Source organism: Leucoraja erinacea, chromosome 38 (genome assembly GCF_028641065.1).
Source record: "Leucoraja erinacea ecotype New England chromosome 38, Leri_hhj_1, whole genome shotgun sequence".
Lineage (NCBI taxonomy): Eukaryota > Metazoa > Chordata > Chondrichthyes > Rajiformes > Rajidae > Leucoraja > Leucoraja erinaceus.
The window spans coordinates 3,789,798-3,804,941 of NC_073414.1; the positions used below are offsets into that span (position 1 = coordinate 3,789,798).

Here is a 15,144-nt window from a genome sequence, read left to right on the forward strand (position 1 = left end):
GTGACTGAGCCACTAAAGGGAGAGAAAACACTTTCATTTTCCCCCCCCCCCCCCCCCCCCCCCCCCCCCCCCCCCCCCCCCCCCCGATGAGGGCTCCCCTTTAAGGCAAAAGCTACGAGACTGATAATTGCAGAATAATTTGGTCTCAGGAGTAGACGGGAGGTGAAAGATCAGATGACTAGATTACAAATCATTCTGCCCCATATCCTCCACCTCCCATTCCCCAGGTAACACAAAGCCTCCACAACAATCTGACCCCCCCCCTCAATGAAGGCAGTCAACAGTGAAGGGTGAAGAGGGAGGGGGGTGATCTCTGGGACTCTGTACAGTGATGTTTTGTACATAAATGACTTTTGATTTGTAGCTACACTCTTTAGATTTTTCCTTTTTTTTTTAATACATTGTTGTTTTTGGAAGATTCGTTTTTGTAAAATAATTTTCCAATAAAAGTCCACGCAAAGAACAGCGGCCTGTTGTGTTCTGTGGGGGGGAGGGGGTTGACTCCTGCCGACGGGAAGCCAATAAAGTCTGAAGAAGGGTCTCGACCCGAAACATTGCCTATTTCCTTCGCTCCATAGATGTTGCCTCACCCGCTGAGTTTCTACAGCAATTTTGTCTACCTTCGATTTTCCAGCATCTGCAGTTCCTTCTTGAGGCCAACAAATGCAACCCTGATAAAAAAAACTTGCCACAAGAAAGAATTGCGTTTGTAAAGAGCCTTTCTCATCTCTTTAAGGCACACTTTAGACTTTGTGGAGATATAGCACAGAAATAGGCACTTCAGCACACCCAGTCCACGCCGACCAGCGATCACTAGCCTGCACACACTAGGGACAATTTCAGGGAAGAAAGTAAAAAAACTCAAAACAGATCTTCCGACCTTTCTGTCCTGGGCCTCCTCCATGGCCAGAGTCAAAGATCCTATAGCGATAGGGTATTTGGCCAGAGTGAGTACCACTGGAAACTGGAGGAGCAGCACCTCATATTCCGCTTGGGCAGTCTGCACCCTAGCGGCATAAACATTGAATTCTCCAATTTCCGGTAGTCCTTGCTGTCTCCTCGCCTTCTCAGCCCACGGGCTCCTCCTCCTTTCTCCTTTCCTCCCCCACCCCACATCAGTCTGAAGAAGGGTTTTGGCCCGAAACGTTGCCTATTTCCTTCGCTCCATAGATGCTGCTGCACCCGCTGAGTTTCTCCAGCACTTTTGTCTACCTTCGATTTTCCAGCATCTGCAGTTCCTTCTTAAGCACCTAAATCCCAATAATCATCTCCTTTCGAAAGGTACGTCCTTTTATTCTGAGGCTGTGACCTCTGATCCTAGACTCTCTAACTGGTGGAAACACCCTCCCCACATCTACTCTACCCAGGCATTGTGGAAGGTCCCACATTGCAAGATGTTGACAAAGGTGATAACCCAACACCAAACCACATGTGAGGAGAGATTAAAATTAAAAGCACATCTTGAAATGGAAGAAGCAGAGAGATTTAGAGACTGAGTTTCAGTCCGTGGTCTGGGCAATTAGTTTAGTTTAGTTTAGAGATAAATAGTGGAAACAGGCCATTCTACCCATCGGGTCCATGCCAACCCCTGTATACTAGCATTATCCTAATAATAATTATAATAATTTTATTTATAGAGCACTTTAAAAACAAACATAGCTGCAACAAAGTGCTGTACATCACTAATCATTGACAAAAAAGTTAATACACACCAAAAATAACAATCAAAAGAAATAGTAGGAAAAGACATGTAAAATAAAGAAACATCAAAAACACCACAAACAGAAGCAAAGTCTCAGGCATGGTCAAAAGCCAGGGAGTACAAATCCTACACACCAGCGACAATTTACAATACACCCACAAACCTGAACATCTTTGGAGTGTGGGAGGAAACCAGAGCGCCTGGGGAAAACCCACGCAGGTCACGGGGAGAAGTTACAAACTCTGTACAGACAGCAGCTGTAGTCAGGATCGAACCTGGGTGTCTGGCACTATGAGGCAGCAACTCTACCGCTGCCCCACCGTGATGCCCTATAAGGTATATCTTAACGTCTCTCTCTCTCCCACCAGGTTCATATCCTGGTAAATGTTCCCGATGCTGGGGTTAGTCCAGAACTAGGGGTCACACAGTTTAAGAATAAGGGGTGGGCCAGTTAGGACTGAGATGAGGAAAAAACTTTTTCACCCAGAGAATTGTGAATCTGTGGAATTCTCTGCCACAGAAGGCAGTGGAGGCCAATTCTCTGGATGTTTTCAAGAAAGAGTTAAATATAGCTCTCTCAGGGCTAATAGAATGAAGGGATATGGGGAGAAAGCAGGAACGAGGTACAGATTTTGGATGATCAGCTTGGACACGCTAGAGGCAGGAAACATGTTCCCGATGTTGGGGGAGTCCAGAGCCAGGGGCCACACAGGTTAAGAATAAGGGGTAAGCCATTTAGAGCGGAGACGAGGAACCACTTTTTCTCACACAGAGTGGTGAGTCTGTGGAATTCTCTGCCTCAGAGGGCGGTGGAGGCCGGTTCTCTGGATGCTTTCAAGAGAGAGCTAGATAGGGCTCTTAAAAATAGCGGAGTCAGGGGATATGGGGAGAAGGCAGGAACGGGGTACTGATTGGGGATGATCAGCCATGATCACATTGAATGGTGGTGCTGGCTCGAAGGGCCAAATGGCCTCTACTCCTGCACCTGTTGTCTATGTTTCTAAATGGTCATATCGGAGTTTTGTTTGAATAAGCTACTGTAAAAGCCTGATGTGAGTTGTTGAATGGTTGAGGAAGATGAGGTGGGGACTGTGGGCGTTGTGTGTTGTTGAGCTCAAATAGGTTGCGATTATTCTTGGTTATCTTGTGACTTGTTACTGTTCATTGTTGTTACGGAGAGAGCCTCGACCACATGGAGCTGTGCAGCTGAACGTCACCTGATGCCTTGGTACAGAGGGACTTGGTGACGGAGGGGGGGGGTGGGGTGGGGAAGGCAAGTCACAGCTGGGGCTCACAAGACATCGCTCTCACCTCTTGAAGCAGTTGGCGGTTCGCGATGTTCCTGATGTTGGGGGAGTCCAGAACCAGGGGCCACACGCACACAGTTTAAGAATAAGGGGTAAGCCATTTAGAAAGGAGACGAGGAGGAAACACTTTTTCTCACAGAGAGTGGTGAGTCTGTGGAATTCTCTGCCTCAGAGGGCGGTGGAGGCCGGTTCTCCTGGATGCTTTCAAGAGAGAGCTAGATAGGGCTCTTAAAGATAGTGGAGTCAGGGGATATGGGGAGAAGGCTGGAACGGGGTACTGATTGGGGATGATCAGCCATGATCACAGTGAATGGTGGTGCTGGCTCGAAGGGCCGAATGGCCTCTACTCCTGCAACTATTGTCTATTGTCTATTGAGTCCCACTCTGGCAACATGGATAATAAATCTGGGTAGCAGAGGGCCTGTTTCCGCGCTGTGTGAAGATGTGACTCCCCGCTCCACTTTGTCAAGGGGCAGATGAGGATTTAGGAAAAAGACACCTCGTTCTACAGGCAGCCTCAGGAGGCGGTGGAGGCCGGTTCTCTGGATGCTTTCAAGAGAGAGCTAGATAGGGCTCTTAAAGATAGCGGAGTCAGGGTATATGGGGAGAAGGCAGGAACGGGGTACTGATTGTGGAAGATCAGCCATGATCATATTGAATGGCGGTGCTGGCTCGAAGGGCCGAATGGCCTCTACTCCTGCACTTATTGTCTATTGTCTGTTGAGACGGGGCACAAGGTACAGAAGTGTGAAAACGCACACCTCCAGATTCAGGGACTGTTTGTTCCCAGCTGTTATCAGGCAACTGAACCATCCTGCCACAACCAGTGAGTGGTCCTGAACTACTTTCTATATCTGGTGCCTTTGATCTCACTTTATTAGCTTTACCTTGCACTAAACGTCACACCCTTTTCATGTATCTGTACACTGTAAATGGCTGGATTGTAATCGTGTAATTTAGGTCTAGGTTTAGAGATACAGCGGGGAAACAGGCTTTGGCCCACCGAGTCCACACCGACCAGCGATCCCCACACAATAACACTACCCTACACACACTAGGGACAATGTTACGTTTACACAAAGTGAATTAACCTGCATTCTCTACGTCTTTGGAGTGTTGGAGGAATCCGAAGATCTCACAGAAAACCCACGTAAGTCACGGGGAGAACGTACAAACTCCATTCAGACAAGCACCTGTAGTCAGGATCGAACCCGGGTCACTGGCGCTGTGAGGCAGCAACTCTACCGCTGAGCCGACCATTGTCTCCTCAATTGTGTTTCCCTTGACTGGATAGCTACATCTCTTCACCAGATAAAAGCTGTCCAGGATTTGGCCTCCCCAGAGGAACATGGGGTGAAGCTCAACAGACTTGGTACTGGAGTTGGGCGTTTCAACGCCAGCGTGTGGAGATGGGGACTCCCTCCACCAGAGCCCAGCCTGTGAATGTGGAGCAGAACAACACACAGCCAACCATGTCATCTCTGGGTGCCCGCTCTACCACCCACCAAATGGAGCTGTGTCTGTCAGGGCCTTAAGGGGTTGGACAGGCTAGATGCAGGAAGATTATTCCCGATGTTGGGGAAGTCCAGAACAAGGGGCCACACACACAGTTTAAGGATAAGAGGGAAGTCTTTTAGGACCGAGATGAGAAAATCATTGGTGAATCTGTGGAATTCTCTGCCACAGAAGGTAGTTGAGGCCACAGTTCATTGGCTATATTTAAGAGGGAGTTAGATGTGGCCCTTGTGGCTAAAGGGATCAGGGGGTATGGAGTGAAGGCAGGGATGGGATACTGAGTTGGATGATCAGCCATGATCATATCGAATGGCGGTGCAGGCTCGAAGGGCCGAATGGCCTACTCCTGCACCTATATTCTATGATTCTATGGCCTGGCAGATATTGACGCCAACAACCTGGCTGCTCAACACCCGGCTTGAGATCCAACTATTCCTTTAGTTTATTTACGTTTCACTTGCAAGAAGAAGATAGCACGTGACAAAGGCTTGCCACTAAACCTTGGTGCACATGATGAACTGAGACGGGCAGAGAGGGCTCCACCGTGGCACAGGTTCCCACGCTTGCCAACCTCACCACAGCCAGCGGTGACAAGACACCAGCGATCCCCATCATTACAAGACCCATTACGCCATCTAATTACAGCTTCCAAAATAAAAACACACCACACTATGGAAACGTTCTCAAGACTTGACGGTTATTTCTGAATGTGGCGACTGGCTTTGTTTACCCTCAGTAGAGGGAACATCATGATCTGGGGAACATCATGAGCTGGATGGAGTTGGATGTTTTATGGCTCATTTTGTAACAGGTCACAGATGAATGTATCGTTGTGGAGCAGGGGAAGCTTTGTCCTAGAGACACGTGGTGGACACAGGCCCTTTGGCCCTTCATCCCACACCAACCAGCCAGCGATCACCCCATTCACACTAGCTCCATGGACCTACTAGTCCACACCTCTTTGGGAAGTGGGAGGAAAGAGATACAGCGTGGAAACGGGCCCTTCGGCCCACCTGTTCTATACTATTCCGATTGTGCCTGATATGCTATCCTGATTGTGGATGATCAGCCATGATCACATTGAATGGCGGTGCTGGCTCGAAGGGCCAAATGGCCTCTACTCCTGCACCTATTGTCTATTATCCCGCTTTCTCATCAACTCCCTGCACGCTGGGGGCAACTTACAGAGGGCCAATTAACCTACAAACCCGCACGTCTTTGGGAGGTGACAGGAAACCCGGGCACCTGGAGGAAACCCACGCGGTCACAGAGAGAACATGTTGGTAGAGCTTCTGCCTCACAGCACCAGAGATCCAGGTTCAATCCTGACCTTGGGTGCTGCCTATGTGGAGTTTGCACGTTGATTAATCGGCCCTCTGTAAAGTGCCCCTAGTGTGTAGGCAGTGGATGGGAAAGTGAGGTAACATAGACTAGTGTGTACGGGTGATCAATGTTTGGCATGGACTCGAGGGGCCGAATGGCCTGTATCCTTTGCTGTATCTCTAAACCGGTTCAGCTTCTTCCCAACTCTTATCAGACTACTGTACTGTCCACCCAAAAGCTCGGGTGCAGCCCCAATCTTCCAACCTACCCCATTACAGTTATTGATCTTTTTCTCTGTCACTGTCGGTTTGTTTGCCCTCTCGTGTGCTTTTTATTGTTCCCTCTCCCCTGACTCTCAGTCTGAAGAAGGGTCTCGACCCGAAACGTCACCCATTCCTTCTATCCAGGTCCTGCTGAGTAACTCCAGCATTTTGTGTCTATCTTCGGTGTAAACCAGCATCTGTAGTTCCTTCCTGCACATGTAGTTTTTATTTGGAAGCAGTAATTTGATGGCGTAATGGGTCGTGTAATGATGGGGATCGCTGGTGTGTTGTCACCGCTGGTCCTGCTGAGGTTGGTGAGCGTGGGAAACCTTCTCTGCCCATCTCGAAGCTGCCTTTGTGCATCTGTATAGGCATGTGCCTCAGTATGTCTGTGTATGTGTGTGTGAGAGTCAGCCTGTGTGTATTTCTGTGTGTCTGAGTGTGGGTCTCTGTATCTGTGTGTATGTGTGTCTGTGTCCGTGTCTATGCCTCTCTGTACGTGTGTCTGTGTGTATGTGTTCATGCGTGTTTGTGTATGTCTGTGTGCAAGCTGTCTTTGTCCCAAGCCCTCATCTGCCCCTCACTCACGCACAATATGATGTGACCAGATAGCGCACACACACAAACGCGCGCACACACACACAAACGCGCGCACACACACACACGCACACACACACGCGCGCACACACACAAACGCGCGCACACGCACACACGCACACATGGACATACAGACACACACACATACACACACACACACACACACAGACACACACATGCACACATAGACACACACAGGCATGCACACAGACACACAGACGCACACACACTTAGGCACAGACACACACACACATATATACAAACACACACACATATTCAGACACACACAGGCATGCACACACAGACAGACAGACAGACAGACACACACACAATCTCTCTCTGAGCTATCAACTCATCCCCTGCACCCTCCCCAACCTGACAACGTGAAGCAATCTCCATTCTGCCGCCAGGGCTGTTACGGTCAGGCAGAAAGAACATGGAGATTAATAGCCTGTTGGCGGGGAGCCAACAGCCATGAGCCTGTGACCTCGGGTGGGATTGGCAGGGCAGGCGTGACCTACAGACTCCCTCTCTGTGGGGCTGAAGTCACCAGTCGCCCCGACCTGCTTAATTCCCCACACAACCTTGACCCAGGACCTGGTGACACGTAGTGGGCAAGTCCCCAACTCACCCTCTACACTGAGCAGCCCTGCCAACAAAGGTCCCATTGTCTTAATGTTTAAGAAGGAACTGCAGATGCTGGAAAATCGAGGGTAGACAAAAATGCTGGAGAAACTCAGCGGGTGAGGCTGAAACGTTGCCTATTTCCTTCGCTCCATAGATGCTGCCGCACCCGCTGAGTTTCTCCAGCACTTTTGTCTACCTTCAATTTAGTCTGCCTCACTTCGGTTTAGCTTAGCTTAGAGATACAGCGCGGAAACAGGCCCTTCGGCCCACCGAGTCCGCGCTAACACTATCCTACACACGCTAGGGACAATTTTACATTTACACCAATTCATTCGTAACTGTCATGTTGTTACTTGTGGGGCGGAGCACCAAGGCAAATTCCTCGTATGTGAATACTTGGCCAATAAACTTACTTACATATACATTTACACATTTACAGTGTGGGGGGGAAACGGAAGATCTTGGAGAAAACCCACGCAGGTCACTGGGAGAATGTACGAACTCTGTACAAACAAGCACCCGTGGTCAGGATCGAACCCGGGTCTCTGGCGCTGTGAGGCAGCAACTCTACCGCTGCACCACCGTGCCTCCCGTACTGTGTTGTTGAATTATTATTACATGATCTCTATGGTACGGCACAATGGATAATCCGGCAAGGCTCTGGAACAAAGGATGCCGGAAAATCGGTGACGGATCTGTCCTCATAATTATTTATTTAAGAAGGAACTGCAGATGCTGGAAAATCGAAGGTAGACTGACAAAAGTGCTGGAGAAACTCAGTGGGTGCAGCAGCGATGGAAATAGGCAACATTTTGGGCCGAAGAAGGGTTTCGGCCCGAAACGTTGCCTATTTCCTTCGCTCCATAGATGCTGCTGCACCCGCTGAGTTTCTCCAGCACTTTTATCCACCCTCATAATTATCTATATGTTAATAAACAGTGTCGGACAAAACTTTTCGAGGTTCGCTGCTGAACAAAACAAATGCACCTGCCAAGTGATTAGTGAATGGCTCAGGAATTTGAAAGGATCTTCGGAACAAAAGGCAATTGTAAAGTTCTCCGTTTAGTTATTCAATAGTCTCCACTTATCTTTAAACTGTGATTATTGTTACTGGTTTATCCTTGTCACATGTACCGAGATACAGTGAAAAACTTCATTTCCAATCCAAAATAAATCGTGAGTTCAAATGTAACTGGGTCAAGCATTCTTAAAGGAGTACGGAACATGGAACAGTGCAGCAAAAGGAACAGGCCCTTCAGCCCACAATGTCTATGCTGTACATAAAGCCAAGATGAACTAGTCTCCCCTGGATTCTGAAGAAAGGTCATCGAACCATAGACAATAGGTTGAGGAGTAGACCATTCGGCCCTTCGAGCCTGCACCGCCATTCAATATGATCATGGCTAAAGGGATCAGGGGGTATGGAGAGAAGGCAGGTACAGGATACTGAGATGGATGATCAGCCATGATCATATTGAATGGCGGTGCAGGGGGCCGAAGGGCCGAATGGCCTACTCCTGCACCTATTTTCTATGTTTCTGTTTCTATGGCTGATCATCCAACTCAGTATCCCATCCCTGCCTTCTCTCCATACCCCCTGAACCCTTTAGCCACAAGGGTCACATCTAACTCCCTCTTAAATATAGCCAATGAACTGTGGCCTAAACTACCTTCTGTGGCAGAGAATTCCACAGATTCACCACTCTCTGTGTGAAAAATGTTTTTCTCATCTCGGTCCTAAAAGATTTCCCCCTTATCCTTAAATTGTGACCCCTTGTTCTGGACTTCCCCACCATTCGCTTTCTTCACTGCCTGCTGCACCTGCATGCCTACTTTCAATGACTGGTGTACAATGACACCCAAAAAAGTTACCCAGCCTTTTTCTCCAGAGTTGCTGCCAGACCCTCTGAGTTATGCCAGCACTATGTTGATCTGCCTTTACTCATGTTATAGCATCAGAATTAGACCATTCGGCCCATCAAGTCTACCCCGCCATTCAATCATGACTGGTCGACTTTATCTTTCCCTCTCAACCCTATTCTCCTGCCTCAAGACACCGTACTAATCGAGATAGCGGGAGTGCAGAGACGGTTCACCAGACTGATTCCTGGGATGTCAGGACTGTCTTATGAAGAAAGACTGGATAGACTTGGTTTATACTCTCTAGAATTTAGAAGATTGAGAGGGGATCTTATAGAAACTTACAAAATTCTTAAGGGGTTGGACAGGCTAGATGCAGGAAGATTGTTCCCGATGTTGGGGAAGTCCAGGACAAGGGGTCACAGCTTAAGGATAAGGGGGAAATCCTTTAAAACCGAGATGAGAAGAAGAACTTTTTTCACACAGAGAGTGGTGAATCTCTGGAACTCTCTGCCACAGAGGCCAGTAGTTGAGGCCAGTTCATTGGCTATATTTAAGAGGGAGTTAGATGTGGCCCTTGTGGCTAAGGGGATCAGGGGGTATGGAGAGAAGGCAGGTACGGGATACTGAGTTGGATGATCAGCCATGATCATATTGAATGGCGGTGCAGGCTCGAAGGGCCGAATGGCCTACTCCTGCACCTATTGTCTATGTTTCTATGAGAGTCTGAAAATCCTTGCCTTAAAAATATCAATTGACAGCCCCCACAGCTGTCTGTGGCAATGAATTCCAGATTCACCACCCTCCGACTAAAGAAATCCCTCTGTTCTATAGCCCAGATATGAGCTTTAAAAACCACATCCAGCATTTGGAAAAGAAAATATAAGCTCTGTATGATTGATTGAGCAAATAAAAAGAATATTTTTTCTCAGAATGCTTTTAGGAATGCTTACAGCCACAGAAGGCTGTGGAGGCCAAGTCAATGGATATTTTAAGGCAGAGATAGATAAGATTCTTGATTAGTACGGGTGTCAGGGGTTAATGGGGAGAAGGCAGGAGAATGGGGTTGAGAGGGAAAGATAGATCAGCCATGATAGAATGGCGGAGTGGACTTGATGGGCCGAATGGCTTAATTCTGCTCCTATCATTTAGAAACATGTTTGTGTTTTATTCATTGACAACCCAGGCCCCCAGTCCCTTGGTAATTTGGACAGCAGCTTCTAATGGCCTGTTTGTGTGCTCTAATTACCATGGAATCATTTCACCCCCTGCCATCGGGAAGATAACTCCCCATTTATTCTAAGTCTGTGTGGCCCCTGGTTCTGGACTCGCCCCACATTGGGAACATTTTTCCTGCATCTAGCTTGTCTAGTCCTTTAATAATTTTTTTATGTTTCTATAAGAAAACCCCTCATCCTTCTAAACTCCAGTGAATACAATCCAGTGATAATATTAGCACCAAACAACTTGAGGTTCTCAACCATTGATGCTGACTGGGGATTGATCTGGTGAGGAGATGAACAGATGTCTTTATTTTCAAAGCTAATGAGGGCATAATTCACACTTTCATATCACGGAAAAATCAATGGGGCATTTTTAATTCTCAGAAGGGGTGGGATGAGCCGCCCCTTTATTCTAAGACTGTGGCCCCCGGTTCTGGACTCGCCCCACATTGGGAACATTTTTCCTGCATCCAGTCCTTTGTCCAAACGTTGCCTATTTCCTTCGCTCCATAGATGCTGCTGCACCCGCTGAGCATTTTTGTCTTCCTTCGATTTTCCAGCATCTGCAGTTCCTTCTTGAACAAGGGGTTAAGTCTGCCGGGCTGTGCTGCACAGTAAACAGTGACTGACGCAAGGCAGGGAGGGAGCACTTTTATTTCGGAGAGCTGTTTACTTTTGCAAGGAGACAAGCCACAAGACTAGCGATGAGCTGATATGGCCTCGTTGTGTTTGTACCGCGTCTCATGGCAACGGTTCCGTGCGCTTTCGAACCAAAACAAGGCACGGTGCGGAGAAACCACTAGCAAAAACAAAAAAAACCTGTTCCAGACAAATTCCTACAAGGAAGTGCAGCTTGAGATAAAAATAAACCACGAGCCGCAATAAGCTGAATATTCACAACAAAAGGATTTAAGTATAAGAGCAGGGAGGTTCTACTGCAGTTGTACAGGGTCTTGGTGAGACCACACCTGGAGTATTGCGTACAGTTTTGAGAAAAATCATTCTTGCCATAGAGTGAGTACAGAGAAGGTTCACCAGACTGATTCCTGGGATGGCAGGACTTTCATATGAAAAAAGACTGGATAGACTCGGCTTGTACTCGCTAGAATTTAGAAGATTGAGGGGGGATCTTATAGAAACTTACAAAATTCTTAAGGGGTTGGACAGTCTAGATGCAGGAAGATTGTTCCCGATGTTGGGGAAGTCCAAAACAAGGGGTCACAGTTTAAGGATAAAGGGGAAGTCTTTTAGGACCGAGATGAGAAAATCATTTTTTTTACACAGAGAGTGGTGAATCTGTGGAATTCTCTGCCACAGAAGGTAGTTGAGGCCACACAGTTCATTGGCTATATTTAAGAAGGAGTTAGATGTGACCCTTGTGACTAAAGGGTTCAGGGGGTATGGAGAGAAGGCAGGGATGGGATGCTGAGTTGGATGATCAGCCATGATCATATTGAATGGCGGTGCAGGCTCGAAGGGCCGAATGGCCTACTCCTGCACCTAATGTCTATGTTTCTAAGCCTCTGAAACAATAAATAACTCCTCACCTATTCCTTTGCTCCATAGATGCTGCCTCACCCGTTGAGTTTCTCCAGCATTTTTGTCTACCTCCCATTTTCTGAAGAAAGGTCTCGATCCGAGTCTAACGAAGGGTCTCGACCCATTCCTTCTCTCCAGAGTCACTGCCCTTCCCGCTGAATTACTCCAGTATTTTGTGTCTTTTTTCGGTTTAAACCAGCATCTGCAGTTCCTTTTTCTATCCCATCCTTTCATGACATTTCAAAGTGCTTCTTAGCCGTGAAGTACTTTAGAAGTGCAATCAGTATATTAATGTGGGGAAATGCAACTTAAGCTCCCACAAAGATCAATGATAACACAATTGCATCATCTGTTTAATGATATTCATTAGTTCTACGAGCAGAATTAGGCCGTTCAGCCCATCGAGTCTACTCTGCTATTCAATCATGGCTGATCGAATGGGGTTAATTGAAGAAATCAATATTGATACCCAAGGTTGTAAGCTAACAAAGGCGAGATATGTTGCTCCTCCAATTTGCGTTTGGCCTCACTCCGACAATGGAGGAGGCCCAGGACAGAAAGGTCGGTGTGGGAATGGGAAGGGGAATTAAAGTATCCCGCAACCAAGGGATCAGGTGGGTCCAGGACGGACTGAGCGAAGGTGTTCAGCGAAACGACCGTCCAGTCTGCGTTTGATCTCGCCGATGTATAAGAGTCCACACCTTGAACAACGGATACAGTAGATGAGGCTGGAGGAGCTGCAAGTGAACCTCTGCCTTACCTGAAAGGGACTGTCAGGGTCTCTGGACAGAGTCGAGAGAGGAGACAATAGACAATAGACAATAGGTGCAGGAGTAGGCCATTCGACCCTTCGAGCCATTCAATGTGATCATGGCTGATCATCCCCAATCAGTACCCCGTTCCTGCCTTCTCCCCATATCCACTGACTCCGCTATTTTTAAGAGCCCTTTCTAGCTCTCTCTTGAAAGCATCCAGAGAACCTGCCTCCACCGCCCTCTGAGGCAGAGAATTCCACAGACTCACCACTCTCTGTGAGAAAAAGTGTTTCCTCGTAGGTATCATTCCTTTGCAGGTATCAGGAGGGATCATACCGCTGGGTTGTAAGTTGCCCAAGGGTTTGTCCAGGTTGAATTGATCGATGATTGACACAGGACTCTAGTTGAATAAGTGAGGTTGTCTGAAGATCAAGCAGAGTGAGGTAACAGGGAACAGCACTCAGATTCACTCTCTGCACAACCCAAAACCTTACAGAGGCTTAAATGAATACAGGTCAGGGCAAGAAATGGAGTTTTAAATTAAACTTTTATTTACAGAGCAAAGACTGCCCTGCAGAATTACAAAACTTAAAAAACAACCAAGCAAAACCTTGGGAGACTGACAAAATTATCCCTGAACTCAAAACTGCCGAAGGAACAATTTGTTGTATGGGGAGAAGGTGGAAGAGTTGAGATTCATTTTGGGGGAAAAACTTCTTGCGATTTTTTCGGCGACTGTCATAGTCGCAGCAGGTGGCCGAACATTTTCAACGTGTTGAAAACCCAGCGGTGACCAAAAAAAGATACAACTCTTTGGGCGACTACTCACGACCATACAGGCGTCACCATGGCACGTGGCGCCTGTATGGTCGGGAGAAGTCGACCAAAGAGTCGAACTTTTTTCTGGTCGGCGTTAGTTTTTCAACTCGTTGAAAATCTTCGGCCACCTGCTGCGACAATGTCGAGTGCCGGCAAGTTGCCGAAAAAAATCACGCAAGTGGGACAGCCCCTTAAGAACGGCAATGTTACATACTATTCCCCTCTAATGGTTCTGCGCAGTGGACAGATGCAATGGGCTAGAATGTAAAGCCTGTATTTAATAACTGGCAAGGTGACCAAAGAGTAACACATTTAGTCCACAGTTTCATGACAAGTGGTAATCGCATTATTTGCACATTGGAGATTACTTCACCACAGCTGAGCAACGGAGTCATCAAGCCCATTATGCCCAAATAATTTCACTTTCTTTTAAACGGTAATGCTGCTTTGGGCATGTTAAGTGTTACTGTTTGCTGGCGGTCCTGTTAGAGGCAGTGAAGGTCGCCTGTCCTGGGATCACGTTCCACACCTGATCTTCCTCTGGCTTCCCTCATTTAGACGTGATGCAGTCCACGATCCCAATGCTCTTCAGTCCGTCGAAGAAGAAGAAGTTGTTGTGTGGAGGGTCTCGCTGGGACAGGGCCTGTGAAGGAGACACACGGTCACCGTGACCCGCTGGGAAGAGCAGCAAGGAGGCTTTGCGTCCCGCGCCACGACCCGCGGCCCTGGCGCACGGTGGGTGGGTGCGGGGAGACGAGGGGACGGCGCGATTGCGGGTCGATCCTGACGGTGGAGGCGGGGAGGGCCGCTTGGGAACCTGCAGTAGCCGGGAGTTCGATTGGACGGGGCGCCACTGGAGGCCAAGCGCGCGGAGTGACAATAGACAATAGACAATAGACAATAGGTGCAGGAGTAGACCATTCAGCCCTTCGGGCCAGCACCGCCATTCAATGTGATCAGGGACGACAGATGGCGCAATGGGCTAAGTGTTCGGCTGGCGACCGGAAGGTAGCCGGTTCGAATCCCGCTTGGAGTGCATACTGTTGTTGGGGCAAGACACTTCACCCACCTTTGCCTGTGTGTAAAATGTAATGTAATTATGTGAAGCACTTTGGGGTCAATGCAAGTTGACTAAAAATGTGCTATATAAATAAGATTATTAATATATTATTATTAATAATATTAATGGCTGATCATCCCCAATCAGTACCCCATTCCTGCCTTCTCCCCATATCTCCTGACTCCGCTATTTTTAAGAGCCCTATCTAGCTCTCTCTTGAAAACATCCAGAGAACCTGCCTCCACCGCCCTCTGAGGCAGAGAATTCCACAGACTCACCACTCTCCTTGAGAAAAAGTGTTTCCTCGTCTCCGTTCTAAATAGCTTACCCCTTATTCTTAAACTGTGTGTGTGGCCCCTGGTTCTGGACTCCCTGGTTTTCTCCGGGTGCTCCGGTTTCCTCCAACACTGCAAAGTGTTCACATTGAATGGCGGTGCAGGCTCGAAGGGTCGAATGGCCTACTCCTGCACCTATTGTCTATTGAGTGTGGGAGGAAACCGAAGATCTCGGAGAAAACCCACGCGGTCACGGGGAGAAGATACAAACTGCGTACA

The 15,144-nt window shown here is 47.9% G+C and overlaps 1 protein-coding gene across 2 annotated transcripts in view; it reads right to left on the reverse strand.

Annotated features, from left to right (window-relative positions):
- Positions 1-13,239: 13,239 nt before the first annotated feature.
- sae1 (SUMO1 activating enzyme subunit 1) overlaps positions 13,240-15,144 on the reverse strand; it is a 62,983-nt gene continuing 61,078 nt past the window's right edge. For both annotated transcript variants that reach the window (XM_055663651.1, XM_055663652.1), the window contains exon 9: positions 13,240-14,173. In XM_055663651.1, coding sequence (XP_055519626.1) covers positions 14,081-14,173 — 93 coding nt within the window. In that variant the 3' untranslated portion in view covers positions 13,240-14,080. The remainder of the gene's footprint in view (positions 14,174-15,144) is intronic.